The 20,175-nt window shown below is 42.5% G+C and overlaps 1 protein-coding gene across 2 annotated transcripts in view; it reads right to left on the bottom strand.

The window, feature by feature from the left end:
- The window catches only part of MOB4 (MOB family member 4, phocein), a 50,817-nt gene that overhangs the window by 11,111 nt on the left and 19,531 nt on the right, over positions 1-20,175 (bottom strand). Inside the window, exons 1-3 of one of the 2 annotated variants that reach the window (XM_056111552.1) lie at positions 15,335-15,485; positions 9,094-9,156; positions 828-928 (exon numbers count right to left, since the gene is read on the bottom strand). In XM_056111552.1, the coding sequence (XP_055967527.1) occupies positions 828-928; positions 9,094-9,156; positions 15,335-15,394 (224 nt within the window). In that variant the 5' untranslated portion in view covers positions 15,395-15,485. Of the gene's footprint in view, positions 1-827; positions 929-9,093; positions 9,157-15,334; positions 15,486-20,175 lie in introns of those variants that run through there. The other variant, XM_056111553.1, reaches the window with a different exon arrangement.

The raw sequence follows: 20,175 nt of genomic DNA, 5'->3' as shown, positions 1-20,175 counted from the left end.
CCAGAGAAAATATTGTCAGGGGTTGAGGAAATAGTACAGTGGTAGAGTTCTTGCCTTGCACACAACCTGGGTTCAATCCTCGGCACTTCCTATCGTTCCCCAACTACCTTCAAAAGCAATGCCTGATTGGGCCCCAAGCAATAGTACAGTGGATAGAGTGCTTCCCTTGCACACAGCCAACACGTTTGATCCCCAACACCACATATGGTTCCGAGAGACTGCTAGGAGTCATTCCTGAGCACAGAGAGAAGGAGTAAGTCCTGAGCACCACTGGGTATAGCCCCAAAACAACAAAAAGTGATGCCTGAGCACCACCAGGTGTGGATCAAAACCAAACACAAAACGAAACAAAAAAAAAGCATTATAATTTTTATTTACCAAAGGGGAGGCTAAAGTTCGAAGCAGATTATAGGTAACTCAACAAAAAACAAGCCTCAACTAGGACATAGAGGGTCAACCTCTATAAAGAGGATAAACAGAAATGATTATAATTAAGAGATATAATTAAGAGAAAACATGTAAACAGATAATACAGCCAAAATTTATAAAGTAGAAAACAATAAGTAAATTGTAAAACTAAAAATACAGAAGTTAAGGGAAAATAAAACACAAATGCTTTAAATTTGGGTTTTGGATTTGTAGATACATAATTATTTCATCTATGTTAAAGATTATTCTTAATAACAGAAATACTACTTAAAAAAGGCCTTCGTTGAAGGTCTGGGAGATAACACAGGGTGCTTGCCTGGGATATTGCTGACCCCAGTTCCATACCAAGTACTGCTGGGTGTGGTCCAACTCCCTCCCCACCAAAAAGAAGGGCCTACCTTAAGTGTTCATATTTCCATACACCTTCATCTTGGCCTTCAGGTGGTTCAAGAATTTTGTCAATATTGGAACAATCTGCTCTTATGTTCTGTTGAATATACTACAAAGAAATTCTTATGGTTAATTGAAATACAGTAAGTCTAATTTAAGATATAAAAAAATTTAATATGCACTCGATCATTCAACTTGTGGATCATGTTCAAAACTGAAAACCAAATACAGAATTAGTAACTCAGAAGAAGGTAATTTTTTTTTAATGGTGGAAAAGAAATTGTATTTAGGATTATCCAGCTGGACTGTTTACTTACTTATTCTTTTTTGTTTTGTTTTTGGAGGCACATGTGATGCTCTGTGATTACTCCTGGCTCTGCACTAAGGAAATTACTCCTGATGGTGCTTGGGTGACCAAATGGGATGCCGTGCACCAAATCCAGGTTGACCACAAACAAGGCAAGCGCTCTGCCCACTGTATTTCTTTCTCCAGCCCCAATTTTTACCTATTCTTATCCATTTCAGCTTCTGAGAGATTGCATCTACTACAAAAATGTAGATATGGTACACCAGGGTTGAAACTGGGATCAAAATGATAAACTCATAATTTTCATATGAACATAAAATACATGAAGATTCAAACCTGAGAAGCAATAAAGCATACACAGGGGAAGGAACCACAACATAATAAAAACTTAGTGACTATATTTTTAAAATGTCCTTACTTACACATAACAAAAAGCCCTTTACACTTAATGTAAAATCAAAAAAAGAACATAAAACATAGACAATGGGACCGGAGAGATAGTACAGTGGGTAAGGCACTTGCCTTGCACACAGTCTTTCCAGGTTTGTTCCTTGGAATCCTATAAGGTCCCTTAAATGATTCCTGAGTGCACAGTCAGGAGTAACCACTGAGCATCGCTGGGTGTGGCCCCAAAACAAAGAAACAGAAAAAAATAGACTAAAAAATAACTGAACAGATAATATGATTTGGCTATTGTCTTGTCAAAGTACTGGATAGAAGAGCAGGAAAGACTAAATGGCAGAGAAGTTGTTGTATCTCTGTTTTTCACTTTGGTATCCTTTGACCTGAACTCAATACAGAATGAAACCAAGAAATAAGATCAAAATTAAAATTAAGGAAAAAAATCACAAATGAGTACTGTTAGTGCTGAGAAAGTGATACAGGAGAATTAGTGCAGGCTCAAGGAGAGGAAAAAGAAACTCCTAAAGCTCAAGGAGGATAGAAGAATTTCCCCAGTGTTACGATCCCTTTTCTCTCTTGTCATAGACTTATGTCTAAAATATCTCTACATGGCAACAAAACAAGACAGCAACTTAAAAACAGGAGACAAAACTCTGAGAACACCCTTCTTTACATTTGCTGGTAGGAACCTATATCTTGCTCTCTTTGCCTTACAAAACTGTACAATTCTGTTAAGTGGTTTCTGAATGGAGAAATTAAATTAGGTAGCCTCAGAAACCAGAATCAGTTACAACAACAATGGAGGTGCTCAAAAGTGAACCCAAAAAGCTGTTTTACAAACTGCTAAACTCAATCTTTATCTGTGCATATATTCATGGATTTGAGTTTAACTCACACAGGGTAACATTTTGAAAACTGGAGCCAGGGCTGTATCAGCAGTAGACTGATTGCCTGACATCTTGCATTTGTGAAATCCTAACCAAGTCTGATCCCGTCAGTCAATTCCCCTTAAAAAAAAGACTTTGTAATGGAATGAGTAACTCTACCAAAACTTTGATAGCAAACTTAAGAAGTAATGCAGACTTAAAAAAAAAATAAAACTTTGGTCCATTCAAATGTCCAGTCTGGTGGGATGGAGAGTCAGTACATGAGGCCAACCCAGGTTTAATCCAGAGCACTTCATGTGGTCCCCCCAACAATGCCATAAGTGACCACTGAGTGCAAAGCCCCGAGCACACTGGGTGTAGCCAAATAAATAAATAAATAAATAATTTAAAAAGACAAAGAAACAAAAATAAAAACAAAAGCAAATGTGCAACTGTATCTAACAAGGTTAAATATCTGCTAGAACAAAAGTAACATTTTTCATAAGATTAAACAAAACTAGGGCCAGAGTAAGATAGTTCAAAAGGCGAAGTGCAAGCTCTGCATGTAGAAGGCCCTGGTTCAATTGTAGCCATGCATGTTCCCCCAAGCACTGCTGGGAACAATTTCTGAGCACAAAGCTGGGTATAACTGGGAACCACCAAGTGTGGCCCCAAAATAATCAAATTTAAATAAAACCACAGTTTCAATCTGTCCAGGAAAATAAAATCACTTTTGAAATAAAATCTCAATTTTCATGGAAAAACACAAAATCAGAATGACAAGATGTCACAGACGCTGGGGACCTGGGTAACTCAGTTGGCAGACCACTGACTTCACATGACTCAGATCCCCAGCTAAATTCTACTTCCTGATGCCCGAGTTACTGTCATTTAGTAACTAACCGTAGAGCCACAACAGTGTTAGATCTCTGGTGCACTCAGAACCAATATATCTGAGCATCACAAATGAAAGTGTAAACCTGTGGCAAGCACTACAATATGCAAGCATCAAAGTCAAGTGTACGTCCCTAAGTCATAACAATACCAAAAAGTGAAGGGATGGAGGGAAACACTTGCATCAAACTGAAATTTTAAAATAAATATATGATAACTAAATTAACTCACTAATAGAATGGAGAACAATGAGTCAATAAACCTGAAGATAAATAGCAATTATCCAATCTGAAAAAAGAAATTAAATGATTAAAATAACTATAAATTAAAATAATAATAAAAATAAATAATAATAATAATGCCTCAGGAAAAACAATAAAACGATTAAAGTCATGTCACTAGAATCCAGAAAAGCTAACAGGGCTAGGGGCCAGAGGAATTGGGGCACTTGCCTTGCACTAGCTAACCTGGGTTTGATCCCCAGCTTCCCATACGGAGCCCTGAACACAGAGCCAGGAGTAAGTAATCCCTGAATACCCCCGAGTGTGACCCAAAAATGAAACAACAACAATAACAAAAAGCTGCTAGATCTACATTTCTAAAGTTCAGTGAAGATGAAAATTAATAAATTAAAGAAGCTGAATGGATGACCTAAGAGAATAATTCAACAGGCTGAGGACGTTTTGTATGCAGGAGACCTGAATTCCATCCCCGTTGTAGGAAACAGTCCTCTTCCCCAGGAGGAATAATGGGAAGTTACCAAAGGTGAATAGGTTCAGTTGGGGAAGATGAAAAATAAAGAGACAGTGATGACTGCACAGGTATCTATATCCTTAATGCCACGGAACTATATACACTATACACTATATATACACACACATAAAAATTGTAAAAAATGTAAATCCTACATTTTGCCACAATTTAAGCAAATATGAGTGAAAACCAGAATCCCAAGAAATGTATGCTCAAAGAAATGTATGCCCAAATACATCATAATCAAACTGCCAAAATCTAAAGAAAGCAAATAAAAATAGACACATGAGCTATGGGAGAAAGATTCCATGATTACAGCTTACTCATCAGAAAGCACAGAAGGAAGACAGGAGGAAATGATTTAACATGGGGCTGGGGAGATATCTCAAAGGTCTCTAATGTACGCTTTGCATGTAGAAGGCCCAGGTTTGAGCCTCAGTATCACAAGGTTCCTTAAAAGCAAAAGCCCAAGCACAAACCCAGGAGAAGCCCTGAGTAACTGCCGGAACCTCCCTCCATATCCTCAAAAAAAGGAAATGATACTACATTTGTAAAGAGTTAAAAGAATTGTCAACCCAAAAAGAAAGGGCGGGGGGATGTGAGGGGGAAGAAAAGAATCATCAACCCAGATTTCTGTAACAGAAATGCACTTCAGGAATGAAGGAATGAAAACATAGACATTTTCAGATGAAAGAAAAATCTCAGCAAGCAAAATTCTCTAAACAAATGCCAAAGGAAGCCCCTCAGACAACAGGGGAAAAATCTGAATAAAATTTTGACCAACAGAAGCAACAAAAATGATAAGCTCCCAGGTATAATTATAATAAACCATTCTTCTCTTGAATTCTGATAAATATGTTTAGCAACTGAAAGCAAGACCATTGTATGATGGAGTTTTTCAGTGTACAGTGATGTAATATAATGATAGCATAAAAAAGGAGTTTGGGGGCCCACAATAAAATTTCAACATTTCAATTAGAGAAAAAATACCACTTCTCAGTAAACTGGAAGAAGTATTTAAGTATAACTCTAGAAAACAAACCTAGAAATAAACTTAAGGAGGCTGAGAGATAGTACAGTAGGTAAGGTGCTTGCCCTGCACACAGCCAATATGGGTTTGACCCTGGCACCACTCATGGTTCCTCAAGCCCATTAGGAATGATCCCTGAGCTCAGAAACAGGAATAAGTCCTGAACACAGTTATGTGTGGCCCAAACAAAAAAAATTTAAGGAGGCAAAACACTTACTGAAACAAAATACATACTGAGAACTATAAAACACTGCTGAGAATAATTAAAAGACAAAATTCATTAAAATTCATCTATTCTTAGGCAGGAAGACCAAAGCTATCCACACATACAATGCAATCCCTATCAAAATTCCAACAATCTTTTTTACAAAAATGGAAATGCTGATTCTCACATTTATATGGGTTTGCAAGGGATGTAAAATATCCAAAATAATCTTGAACAAAACTGAAAGGTTCAAATTCCCCAAATTTAAAATTTACTTTAGGGATCAGGGAGACAGCTCAAGTAGCAGAGCATATGGTTAAACATGTGCAAAGCTAAATTCAATTATGGGCAAAGAATGCCCCTTAGCACCATGAACACCCTCCTCCAGCACAGCTGAGTAAAGCTATGGTGGCCACTGGTCTCCCACCTTCCAACCCCCTACCCTACCCCCCAGGCACTTCAATATGTGGGCCTGGTGATTCCCCCAAGCACACCACTATGAAGCCCTGAACACCACACCATTAGGTCTGTGCTTCCAGTCCAAGCATAGGTAGGCCTATAAAAAACAAAATTTTAAACCTTATTTTAAAGCTTTAGTAGTTAAGAAAAAATATGAGCCAATGGAACTAAGACTAAAAATTTACAAGACAATTCAACAGAGAAAAAGTCAAAAGTGTACTGTTAATGGCATCAGTTACATTCACAATGTTGTGCAAACAAAGCCCTGAACCTTATGGCTTCATGGTGAAACCTACCAATCATTTAAATAACTTAGAGATCTTTTTCAAACTCTTTTAAAAAATGAAAAGAAGGAAGTATTTCCTATCAGTATTGCCTGATATCCAAAGTAATGCTAAGACAATTAGAATTAGGGTCTGGAGAGAGAGCACAAAAGCACAGGTTCAATCCCTGGCATCACATGGTCCCCAAAGTATCAAGCCAGGAGAAGCCCTGAGCACCACTAGTTGTGGACCAACAAAACTCAAAACTAACAACACCCCCAAAACTATAAATAAGGGGCTGGAGCAATAGCACAATGGGTAGGGCATTTGCCTTGCACGTAGCCGACCTGGGTTCAATTCCCAGCATCCCATATGGTCTCTGAGCATCACCAGGAGGAATTCCTGAGTGCAGAGCCAGGAATAACCCTTGTGCATCGCCAGATGTGACCCAAAAAGCAAAAAAAAAAAAAAAAAAAAAAAACCACCTAGAAATAAACATTCCTTATGACACACAAAAACCTAGCAAATCTTATTCAGCAGCAGCAGCATACTATACACCATACTAATCACTATACCAATCACTATACACCACATTTAAATGTGTAGAATGCCAGGGTGGTTTAAAGTACAAAAGTTGACAAATACGATATACCACATTAACAAGATGAAGAATTTTTTTAAAAAATGCTCATCTCAAATGGTGTAGAGAAAGCATATGGCAAGATTCAACACCTCTTGATGATTAAAAAAAAAAACACACACACAACTAGGGGCAGGAGAGTATAACAGGTAGGGCACTTGCTTTGCACACAGACAACCCTGATTCGATTCCCAGCATCTTAGATGGTATCCAAGCATAGCCAAGAGTAATTCCTGAATGCAGAGCCAGGAGTAACCCCTGAGCATCACCAGGTGTGCTCCTCTATCCGACACCCCCCCCCCCAAAAGAAGCACAACTAAAAAATATGTGAAAACTACATCAACGTTAAGAAAAAATTCAAACTAAACATTTATACTCAATGTGTGACAAACTGAAGTTTTCCTCTAGAATATGAAAAAAGCTAAGGAAGGTGTCTGTTGTCACTCTACACTGGCAGCACAACTAAGTCAAGTAATATAAAGGAAACCTAGATAGAAGTTGTTTATAGATGACATGAACCCATATGCTTTATGAAAACTATAAAGATTCCACACTAAAAGTTGTTAGAATTTATAAGCAAATTGGCCTGGAGCGATAGCACAGCAGTAGGACGTTTGCCTTGCACACAGCCAACATGGCCGACCCGAGTTCGATTCCTCCGCCCCTCTCGGAGAGCCCGGCAAGCTACCGAGAGTATCTCGCCCCCATGGCAGAGCCTGGCAAGCTCCCTGTGACACATTCGATATGCCAAACACAGTAACAACAAAGTCTCCAATAGAGACGTTACTGGGCCGGCTCGAGCAAATCGATGATCAACGGGAGGGCCTTTACTTTACTTTACTATAAGCAAATTCGATGACTAGTAGGACAGTACCTCTGTTTTTTTTCAGGTACCAAATATGCCTTGTTCCTCTACTAGAGTCATCTTTGGCCCCATCCTATAGATTTTTTAAATCTTACTGTTAGGATTATCAATGAAATTTTTTCTACTCAAAATATTCAAGTGTATTTCTAATTTCTTTTCTCCTAGGTCTGTCTTCAAATGCTATAATAAATTCACATAGAAATATAGTTTAACTTGTGGTTATCATGCTGCAACCCAAAATGTTTACAGCATATTTTCTTTTAAATATGCTTTTAAAACAATTTTTTAGTTTTTTCTTAGCCCCAATTCCCCCCCCAACACACACTGGGGATAGCACTGTCCTCCTGTTGTTCATCGATTTGTTTGAGAGGGCCCAGTAATGTCTCCATTGTGAGACTTGTTGTTACTGTGTTTGGCATACCAAATGCATCATGGGTAGCTTGCCAGGCTTTGCAGTGCAGGCGAGACACTCTCGGTAGCTTGCCGGGCTCTCCAAGAAGGGCTGAGAAATCGAACTCGGGTCGGCCTGGTCAGCCTCCAGCCCCAACACATTACTTAATTATTGCTCCTTCCAAAACACTAGCATAGCCTAATTTCATACTCCCTTTATTTAGCCTTTACTGCATTCTTATTAACCAAGGAAGGTATTTTCCCCCCAGATTACAGGGCACGAACCACATCACTTTTTCTTTTTAAATCCAATATAAAATACAACGTAATTCTCAATAAAAGTTATAAGAATCTCTTTCCAGGAGATATAGTAGAGCAGGTAGAGTGTTTGCCTTATACATGGCCGGCCTGGGTTCAGTCCCTAATATCCCATAAATTCCTATGCCCTCCAGGAGTAATTTCTGAGCACAGAGTCAGAAATAAATGCTGAACACTCCTGGATGGCACCCCCTCCCCCCGCCAAAAAAAAAAATCTCTTTCCAGGGGTTTTCTTCAAACCAAGCAATCCAGTAGGAGCCTACTTCAATAATTTCTGCTTTGGGGGCTAGAGCTATAGTATAGCGGGAAGGGTGTTTGCCCTGCACGCAGCTGACCCAGGTTTGATCCCCAGCATACCATATTGCCTCCTGATTACCTCCAGGAGTAATTCCTGAGTGCAGAGTCAGGAGTAACCCCTCTGCGTTGCCGGGTGTGACCCCCCAAAAAAAGGGAAAAAAAAATTCTGCCTTCATGAGCTACTTGATAATGACAATAATCTGAAGAAAGGACTCTTAGTCCTCAAATATACTGGAAACAAAGAACTAAAATGGCAACTGAAATTAAAATACCAAGTTTAAATACACGTTCTAAAGTGTTCAGTCACCTTTGTTCTTACTTAGCATTCAATTAACTATAAATTAAATTTATTATAAATACAAATTTAGTATCCTACATGGTCCATCTTAAGTAGTATCAAAATGCTTGCTTACAGTTTGAATTTAAATAATATGTGACAGATAAATTTGAAAAATGTATTCCATTAATTCTATGGCTTCTGGTCTGTGCTAAAGAAATATGTGCAAGGATGAATCTTTACTTTTATATATGACACTTAACTATGCCAAAGATCATTAGAAATGCAAATGAAACTATTGTTATTACCTGCTGAACAGCTAGTGTACTGTCCATTTCATCAAAGGATTCATCAGGCCAATTATAGAAATCCTGTAAAAAAAATTCATTGATATGCACAGTTAGAGATTCAACACTATTACAATTCAGCTCAATTCTTAATAAAGAGTAAGTTTTAACTAGAGGGGGAAAAAACTCTCATACTATAAGCATTGTGATTATCAGGAATATAATCATGGCTGACCCGAGTATGATTCCTCCGCCCCTCTCAGAGAGCCCAGCAAGCTACCAAAAGTATCTCGCTCGCACGGCAGAGCCTGGCAAGCTACCCATGACATATTCGATATGCCAAACACAGTAACAACAAGTCTCACGATGGAGACGTTACTGGGCCTGCTCTAGCAAATCGATGAACACGGGAGGACCGTGACCCAACTTCAATTTGCGGGGGCAATGAGGAGAGTGCAACACCCAGTGGTGCTCAGGATTTACTCTTGGCTCTGCACCTGGCAAATGTGGGAACCACAGAGGATGCTGGGGATTGAATAAGGGTCAGCCACAAGCAAGGCAAGTACCCTACCCACTGTACTATCTCTCCAGTCCTACATCCAATATTTTTAAATGAACTGAATCATGATTTTACTTAATTGAATCATGCTTTACATTTTTTCGACCAAAAAAAAAATCCTCAAATATGGCTCCCATATCCTTTTAAGTATTAGGGAGATACGTTTATCACTTTAAGATGAATTAATAAACCTCGAAAATTTACATTAAAAAAGAATCTATGTACCACAAATCTTAAGTTGTTTTTATTTGGAGGAGGTGGGCCCACACTTTGGGCCATACCCAACTATACTCACAATCACTACTGGAGGGGCTCTGGGGACCATATGTGCTGCTACCAGGGCTTCACATATGCTAAGCAAGGGCTCTACCACTGAGCCATACCCACAAACCAAAATATTGTATTTACTATTTTTCATTTTTCTTGTTTTGAAGCCACAATGGAAGTGCTTGGGGTTTGATTCTGGTTGTACTTAGGGTACCATGTGGTGGTAGGGAACAAACTGGGATTAGCCACATGTAAGGCAAGCACTTTAACACCCTTGTATTAATCTCCCCAATCCTGAATACTTAATTTTATATGCTGGGGTAGAGGGGTAGGCCACTTCTTTCAGTGCTCAGAGGCTAATCCTGGCTCTGTGCTCAGGTATAATCCCTCTTGGTACTGAGGGCCATTTATGTTGCCAGGGATCAAATTGTATGGAGGGATACAAGGCAAGCAATTTAACTCCTGTACTATCTCTGGTCCTCCTTAATTTTACACTTACTTTCATACTGAGATATAAGGAAAGAACTACAGAGCAGTAATAACAGGCAAGGGAATCATACTTTTCTGAACCCCTATTCAGAGCAATTTCCATTTTTGTCCAAATTGCCTTTAAAAAGTCTACTGGGGCCAAGAGATGGTAGAGCCTTGCACACATTCAACCGCAGGTTCAATAGTTGGCATCACATATGTTCCCTGAGCACTGCCAGAAGTGATCTCTCACTGCAGTGCCAGAAGCAAGTCTGAGCACAGCTAGGTGTAATCCAAAAACCAAGTAATAGACTACTGGGCCAAAGAGCTCCTAGGGCTGGAGGGCATGCTTTGGATGTATGAACCATGGGTTCAATCTCTGCCACCACATGGTACCCAGTTCTAAGCCAGGAGTAGTTCCTAAGCACCACCAGATATGGCTGCCCAAAAGAGCTCATCAAAAAACAGTAGCAGGGGAATGCCCTGCCACAGAGGCAGGGTGGGAGGGGGGGTGGGGGGAAATGGGCACTGGTGCAGGGATGGGTATTTGATCATTGTATGACCGAAACTCAGGCACAAGGATTTGTAAATCTACAACTGTACCTCATGGTGCTTCACTAATAAAAAAAAAAAAAGAAAGAAATATAATTCATCTCAACTCAAAAAAAAAAACAGTAGCGATTTTCTTGCGTTGACTTGGAATTCTTTTATAATCTAGTTCATAGACATACTCCTAAGAGATCTGAATTTTCTCATTTAAGTTGGGGCACAAGCTCTGTAGCAGGGGCCAGCAGGGGTCAACCCCAACACTGAAAACATTTTTTCTAGTTGAGTGATTTTCCAGCAAATTCACCTATGTTTCTAGTCTGTACCTAATCTATAGCTTAATGTCTCAACAAAAACGACTGATGGAAAAACTGGGAGAAAAAGTAACAGCAAGTGAATGATTAATAAACCTTATCAATCATCACAAATGATTTACACAAACGCTTTGAGTGGGGGGGAAAAAAAGAGAAAATTGGAGGATCCAGGTAGATGGCAGGCCCCAAACCAAAAAAAAAATCAGAAGAAAAATAGTTGGGGACCAGGCAGTAAAGAGGGTAAGGTGCTTGCCTTTCTGCAGGTTCAATCCCTGACACCCCAGATGGTCTCCCAAGCCAACCAGTAGTGATCCATAAATGCAAAGACAGAAGTAAACCCTGAACACAGCCAGGTATTAAAAAAAGAAAAAGAAAAAGAAGAGAAAAAGGAAAGGAAGTAAATATCTTAATCTATTTTTATAGCTGCCCAATCCAAATGAAAATTAACTTCATTACATGTTAAAAGTAAAAATCTTCCAGAAAGTATTTCAAGTTGTCTTTCTAAAATTAAATGATGCTTACTCAAAAAAAGTGCTTCTCACAGAGGCAGACTGGTGGGTGGGAGGCAAAGCTAGGGAGGGGGAACTGGTTGAGGGAAGTGGACACTGGTAAAGGAATTTTTGCCTGAAACGCAATCATGAATAACTTTGTAATTTCATGGTGACTAAAATAAAGTGATATAAATATTACTATTAAAATTTATCCTATATCATTTATATTTTGGGGCCATACCCAGCTGGCTCAGTTTATTCCTGGCTCTGTACTCAGGAATTATTGCTGGCAATGCTCAGGGGACCATATGGGATTCCAGGGATAGAACCAGGGTCAACCACATGCAAAGTGCTCTAGAAGCTATACTATATCTTCAGTTCCACTAGTTATTTTTTTTAATTTTTTTTCAATTTGTTGATTTTTTTTTAATTTAAAAAATTCAAAATTTTTTTCCCCCAAATTTTTTGGGGCTGGAGCGATAGCACAGCGGTAGGGCGTTTGCCTTGCATGCAGCCAACATGGCCGACCCGAGTTCGATTCCTCCGCCCCTCTCAGAGAGCCCAGCAAGCTACCGAGAGTATCTCGCCCGCATGGCAGAGCCTGGCAAGCTCCCCATGATGTATTGGATATGCCAGACACAGTAACAACAAAGTCTCCAATGCAGACGTTACTGGGCCCGCTTGAGCAAATCGATGATCAACGGGAGGGCCTTTACTTTTTTACTTTTACTTTTCCGTCCCATTACTTATTTAAAAATTTTTTTTTGCTAGCTAGGATTTGGGAGATAGCTCAAGCTGGAGCACAGGCTGTGCATGACAGAGGCTCAGGTTCTACCTCCTGCAGCACTGAGGGAAGCAATCCCCACCACCGTCTGGGATATTAAAGTTATATCAGAAGGGCCAGAGATAAAGGGCAGGGATTAAGGAATTTGCCTAGCATAAACTAACCTCCCAATCCAATCCCCGTCTCCACGTGTTTCCCTGAGCATGGAGAGGAAGCAGTCCCCCAAGCACTGCTGGGAATGGCCCAATCCACCCTTCCAGACCACCCAACCAAAAAAACTAACTAGGAATCATATGTTCTGCTTCATCAAAAGTGTAATGTTGGGGCTAGAGAGATAATAGACGGGCTAAGGCACTTGCCCTCCAAGCTACCAACCCTGGTTTGATCCTTGACACCACATATGGTCTCCTGAGCACTGAGAGGAGTGATCACTGAGCAAAGAGCAAGGAATAATACTTGACACCTCTGGCCAAAAACAAACAAGAAAGGAAAAAAGGAAAGAAAAACTGTAATGCTTTGTGTGGTGTTGAGGAAATAACAAAAGAAATGTAATGGGTGTGTTGGGGGGTGGGGTGGCAGGGAGATTACTGAGGATAGAACCCAGTTCCCATGAATGCAAAGCATGTACTTAAACAACCAGCTCACAATCCCACCTATGATGCATCAGTTGTGGGGGAGGAGGGATGCAGAACTCTGAGGATGCTCAGGGCTATTCCTGGCTCTATGCTCAGAGAGAACTTCTTGTGATGCTCAGGGGATCATTTGTGGTGCCCCAGATTCAAACCAGGGTCAGCTTCATTTAAGGAACAAGCATGTTACCCCCCTGGACTATCTGACCCCTGATGCATTTTAAACAGTAGTAACCAAAAAACTGACTTAAAGAACATTCTCTTGCAATTCAGACATTATATTAAAAAAACAATGGGTCTACAATACAACTAGTATTTACAAAAACAAAAAGATACTCCACTATAATTTTAAGTATTTTAGAATGAGCCATTTCACTAAATGAAATGAGTATGATAAAGGATAAGACAAACTGTTGCTAAAACATTTTTTTAAATTCTTACTTCTTTTGCTGCATTTTATTTAACAACTCTGATTAATAACAAATAAGGAAAAAGAGAACTTCCTGATACTCTCTCATAACATAGCAAACAGATTGTTACAATATTAAAATTCATGTTATAAGATTTCAAAACTCTTAACTTTAGAGTAAATAAAAATAGATAACAATTCTTAGTACAAAAGTCTGTGTCTGCTTATAAAATATAAATGTTGCTCAATTATGCATAAGGAACACTGGTTGGCCCAAAGTAAATAAAAGTACCTGACAAAAGACCATTAAGAAGTTTGGGAAAGGTAAAAAGGAAAGCAGAAATTGTATTTATGGGCCAGAAACATAGCACAGTGGGTAGGGCCAACCCAGCCTCAATCCCGGTTACCATCTATTTTCTCCTGAGCAAGGAGTGATCCCTGAGCACAGTGCCAGGAGTAAATCCTGGGTACAGCCAGGTGCGTCTCTGCACCAAAAAAAAAAAAAAAATCATATTCATACAGTTTAGATCACTAAACTGACACCCTGATTTGATTCAGTACTAGAAATAATTTGTCAAACAAAGAAAGTCGCCAATGGACAAGAATCGAGAGACTTAGTAACCCTGAGCAAACGCAGCCTCAGTTTCCCTATTAGTACCCAGGTCTGGGAAAGTCCTGATGCACAAGTTCCCTGGAAAAGGTTATCGGTTTCAAAACGCTAGGAGGAAGACAAGGAATTGCCGGAAGGACGGTTGCACTGCTTTGCGGTGGTGGTTTTTTTTTCATGTGCCATTCCTCCCTCTATCCCCCTTTCTTTCTTTCTTTCTTTTTTTTTTTAATGCCTGCTTAAACACGGGTAATTTCGGAGCATCTGCGGCCAGAACCTGACTAGGGGAAGGGTGGACGGGCCCAGCCTAAAGGCCTCTCTCTCACACTGCCTTTCCAAGGAGCTCCGGTTCGGCCCCAGGGGTGTCCCCCAGGGAGTTGACATTCCCTGACTTGGCTTCTCACGGAAATTCGCCAGCAATGACATCTGACAAGCCGTAACCTGACGGCGGAAAACTTGTTAGACCAGAGAACAGCTGCAACAATCTGTGGTCAGAGGACAAAACACAGACACACAGAGACACACACAGAGACACAGACACACAGAGACACAGACACACAGAAACACACACAGAGACACACACACAGAGACACACACACAATCTGTAGTCAGAGGACAACACACACACACACACACACACACACACACACACACACACACAGCCTGAGGCGGAGGAGGAACGCCTGCCACCCGGATCCGGCTACACCAGGCGGATGGCAGAAACCGGCGGGGACGTCACCCGCAGCGAGGAGCTGGAAGGGGGCAGGCGACGTCTACACCCCCGACCCCACCCCCAGCCCTCATCCCGGAAAGCCGGGCCGGAGGGGGGGGCTCCCCTGACAGGCCGCGCCCCTCCGACGCGGGTCAGCTGGGGTCCGGGGAGGGGGGGGTGGGGAACAAGACGAGAAAAAGCCGCAGCCGAAGCCGGCTGGGCTCGGCACCTCAGTGCCGGGGGCGGTGACCGCCCGCCGCCCCCACCCACTCCTCACGCCCACCTCAGGGCCCCCGCAGGCCGCGCGGGCCGACGCCTCCGCCCGGACTGAGGGGCAGAGGCTCCGGAAGAGCAGGCCGGGCCCCCGGGGGCTCCCCGCCGGCCCGCCCGCCGCCCCGAGACCCGCGCGGCCTTCCGCTCGGGCGCCGCCAGCTTCGCAAGAGCGTTCCCCGCCGGAAAGGTGCAAAAGATGGTACCTGCGCCTTGGTGCCCGGCCTGTTTCGCCTCAACACTGCCGTCCCCTCCGCCATGACCATAGTGCCAGAGTCCGGGCGGCTCGAGTCAGTACCCGGATGTAGGGGACGGCTGCCTGGGCGAGGGGCGGGGCACAGCTGCGCCCGCGCGAGCGGCGGGGAGAAGCGGCGGCTGAGGGAACAGCCGGGGCGCGCGCGCACGCGCGCGCGGGGCAGGGCGGGAGAGAGGGGCGGGGCCGGCGGGGAGGAGGTGGGCGAGGGCGGGGCCCGGCGAACGCCCCGCGGCGTGGTCAGTGCCCAGCCTCAGCGCGGGCGGGCGCCGTCCGCTGACATCAAAGCCAAGGACTTTTTCAATGACAGTGTCGGAAGCGCAGATTAGAGACGCAGATAGGAGACGCAGAGTGTTAGGACCGTGTGAGGCAAACTTCAAATGACATGTTTTTGCAATTTCTAAGCATGACAACAAATGCTCCAAGATAGATGATGGGAGTAGTTATCCCAGTTTACAGTATTCCAAGGTTTTTGTTTTGTTTTTGTGCTATAACCACACTGGGCAGTGCTCAAGGCGTAAACCAGGTGTAAACCTGGCTCTGTGCTCAGAGATCACTCCTGAATGCTTAGGGGTCCATAATGGGGTGCCCAGGATTGAACCCGTCCGCTGCGTGCAAGGAAAGCACCTTAGTCGCTGTACTATGGTTCAGGTCCCCAGAAGCCTAAGGTTTTTGTTGTTGTTGTTGTTGTTGTTGTTGTTTTTTAATCTTAGATGACAGAGGTTTTGGATTATCTGATGGGAAGTCAAAAGGACAAAGTGTATACTAGACCCATGATTTATAGAAGAAGCCATCAGATGTCACAAGATAAAGGTATGTGCTGTGAGGTGAGAGAAATTGTAAAGGGAGAAGAGAAAGAAAAAAGAGGATACCTTACAGAGTAAAAGATAAGGATTACTGGTTCAGAGAGATAGTACAGGAATTAAGGCACATCCCTTGTTTAATCCCATATGGTACCCCTCAACACCAGGAGTGATCCCTATGTGAAGAGCCAGGAGTAATCCCTAATGCCACTGGGTGTGGCCCAAACATACCCCTTCCTCTGCCAAAACAAATAAATTACTCCAGGTTAAGAGGTGAACCATTCCAAAATAAAATAAGCCTATCTGGGAAAATGTAAAATTAATCCTTGGAGGGCTGGAGTGATACGGTATTTGCCTTGCACGTGGCCCAATCCGGGTTCAATTCCCAGCATACCATATAGTCCCCCGATCACGGCCAGGAGTAATTCCTGAGTGCATGAACCAGGAATAACCCCTGTGCATTGCTGGGTGCGACCCAAAAAGCAAAAAAAAAAAAATTTAATCCTTGGAGTCTGTAGAATTCTTCGTAGAACAGAAGGCCTCCCTAGATCCAAATTCTGGACTTAAGTTACTTAAAAGGGCTGGAGCGATAGCACAGCGGGTAGGGCGTTCGCCTTACAAGCGGCCAACATGGCCGACCCGAATTCGATTCCTCCGCCCCTCTCGGAGAGCCCGGCAAGCTACCGAGAGTATTCGATATGCCAAACACAGTAACAACAAAGTCTCCAATGGAGACGTTACTGGGCCCGCTCGAGCAAATCGACGATCGACGGGAGGGCTCTGGCTCTGGAAGTTACTTAAAATCTAACAGTGGACAGACATGCAAATCACTGATTCTCACACTAAATTCATTGAGAACTGAGGAGGAACACCATCCTAATATTTTCTCCTTAAACAGGGCCTTTCATACTTGGACCTCAATGCTTAACACAGTTAGGGATTAATAAATATTTTTTGAATTAAAAAATCTTTTAGTCCCCGCAGTAGGTTACTGGCACCCAGCCACCCCAGGTGGAAATAGGTTTCCTGCCTTGGACTGTTTCCCCTTGTGGCCTTATGGCCACTATCCTCCAGAGGCCATTGGACAGTCACATTTGGGCCTGCAGTGACAAGACACGCGGAACCTCACAGGATGGGAGTGGAGCCGGCCCTTTCCTCCCCACCCCAACAAGACCCTGAGTCACCACCCAGGAATGGCCTCTCTGGCTCCTGATCAAGCTGCTTAACGGCCATGATCCCAGAGACTCAGAAACAAATCTCGGAACCCAGCAGCTTTTGGCAGAAATGCATCTGGTCCCTGCAGTAGGTTACCAGCGCTCGGCCACCCCAAATGGGAATAGGTTTCGTACCTTGGCCTGTTCCCCCTAATGGCTCGGTGGCCGCCATCCTCCAGAGGCCATTGGACAGTCAGGTTTGGGCCCACAATGATGCGACACGTGGGCCTCATGGAATGGGGATGGAACTGGCCCTTTCCTCCCTGCCCCAACGAGATCCCGGGTCACTGCCAATGAATGGCCTCTCTGGCTCCTGATCAAGCTGCTTAATGGCCATGATCCCAGAGATTCAGGATCAAATCTCAGAACCCAGCAGCTTTGGGCAGAAATCCCTCCAGATTTAATTGTTAAAATTTCAGAATTCCAAAATTGCGCGGCCACTTCTGTGGCCGCATGACATCATATGTTATTCATAATTAGCAATAGAAAAGAAATTGCCTACGGTTGCCTTTGCAGCAGATCTGAGTGTTGGGGTAAAATCCCAAATAATAATGGTGGGTCTGGTGTCGAAATATTGAATTTAATCAAAGTAGAGAGAGAGTAATGTGGAAATCATCTGTCCCACAGGTAGGGGGAGGGTGTGGGATGTGGGGTATAGTGGGGTTTTTGGTGGTGGAAAATAGGCATTGGTGAAGGGGCAGGTGTTTCATCATTGTATGACTGAGACTTAAACCCAAAATCTTTGTAACTGCTCTCATGGTGATTCAATAAATAAATTTATAAAAAGGGGGGGGGGGAAGGAAGGTGGAGTTCATGCCCAATTCAATCAGCTTAATCAATGGCTAAATAAATAGCAATACTCCTACATTAAAATAAAAAATAAATAAATAATCTTTTAGTATCTAGGAGTCAATGATGGAGTTGCAGAAGTATGTCTTGCTCTTTAAAAAATTACCAATCCATTTTCAAAAATAAAATGAATATTTGGGATCTGCATATATAGGAGTGAGCCTTTCCCTAAACCCTCCTCACACCTACCTCTGAAGCACTGAACTGGGAATAGCTCCTGAGCAATGCTAAGTGAGTCCCCAAAACAAAAAAATCTTAAAGGCAAACCAACTTTCTGTTTACAAATCCCTATGAACAGAGTTCCAAGTCACTGAGAATCACTCAGATTCAAACCCAAATTTCACCAACCTCTTCTCTAGTCCTAGAAGAGAGAAGCCTTTGAATATCTGGCATCCTATATCTGCCAGGAGCGATTCCCTGAGCACAGAGCCAGGAGTAAGTCCTGTGCACCACTGGGTATGGCCCCCAAACCAGAGACAGACAGACAGACATACACAGAGAGAGAGAGAGAGAGAGAGAGAGAGAGAGAGAGAGAGAGAGAGAGAGAGAGAGAGATGCAGAGAGAGAGAAAGAGAGAGAGAAAGGGCAGATAAACAGCACCAAAATTGGGAACAAAATACTCACGGCATTGAAAGCTGAACAAAGTTGCACTGTGATGTCAACTGTGGCCTTGTTCACAGGAAGAACCTTGTTCTTTAGGATAGAAATGTTGCTAACTCATAACCTTCACATTTCATGTACTTTTCCGTCTGCAGATTATGACTCAAAGAAAAATAATTTTATAACCAAGGCTAAGGTCGGAGGAGGGATCATGCTGAACATTAACATTTATATGTAATAATGATTTACTTAAATATTCCAGTTGGAGTAGTGGTCCTGTTTGATTTGGGGGCCACATCTGGCAGTGCTCAGAAAAACTCCCAGTTTGGCAGTAGGAGGTTAGTCCCAGAAGTGCTGCAGAACCATAAGGTATAGGAGATAAAAACATATACTTCAGCCCTTTGAGTTATCTCCCTTATTCAGAAGTAGGCTTTTTGTTTATTCCCTTATTTATTTAGGATTAGGGGCTGCACCTGGAACACAGAGGACCATATGGGGTGTCAGGGATCAAACTTAGGTTGGCTGTGTCCAAGGCAAACACTACCTGCTGTACTATCCCTTCAGTCTCCAGACTGCAAGTATCCTTTTGTAAGACATTATGTACAAATAAGCCTAAACAGCAATTCAGAAAAGTGCTACTAACTGTAAGATAGACACTTCACTGTAGTTCCTTGTATCTTGGTATGAAAGCAAGTATAAAATTAAGTACTCATGGGCTGGAGTTATAGTACAGTAGGTCGGGCATTTGCCTTGCATGCAGCTGGCCCAGGTTCAATCCCATATGGTTTCCTAAACCCTGCCAGGTGTGATCCCTGATTCCAGAGCCAGGGATAAGCCCTGAGCATCACTGGGTGTGGTAAAAAAAAATAAATAAATAAAAATAAAAATAATTATATTGAGGGCTAAGGATGCGGCTCAATGATAGAGTGCTGGTGTTGTGTGTGTGAGGCTCTGGATTCACTTGGGGGGCACCATGCAGTGAAACCTGAAGCACCACCAGGAGTGCCCCCGACAATGAGCTGAGAGTGGCCCCTGAGCATTGCCACAAAAGAAACAAACAAACAAAAATACTTGTTTATGGGTGTTTATGGGATTCTTAGGGAAGTTTTAGGAAATATAAATAATTTCAAAAATAGGGGCCGGAGCGATAGTAGAGCAAGTAGGGCATTTTCCTTGCATGCGGCCAACCCGGGTTCGATTCCCACCATCCCATATGGTCCCCCAAGCACCGCCAGGAGTAATTCCTGAGTGCAGAGCCAGGAGTAACCCTTGAGCATTGTCGGATGTGACCCAAAAAGCAAAATAATAATAATTTCAAAAATATCTGG

Source organism: Sorex fumeus, unplaced genomic scaffold, assembly GCF_029834395.1.
Source record: "Sorex fumeus unplaced genomic scaffold, SorFum_2.1 ptg000014l, whole genome shotgun sequence".
Lineage (NCBI taxonomy): Eukaryota > Metazoa > Chordata > Mammalia > Eulipotyphla > Soricidae > Sorex > Sorex fumeus.
The sequence above is the reverse complement of the archived record's forward strand: the minus strand, read 5'-3'. Positions and strand labels throughout refer to the sequence as shown.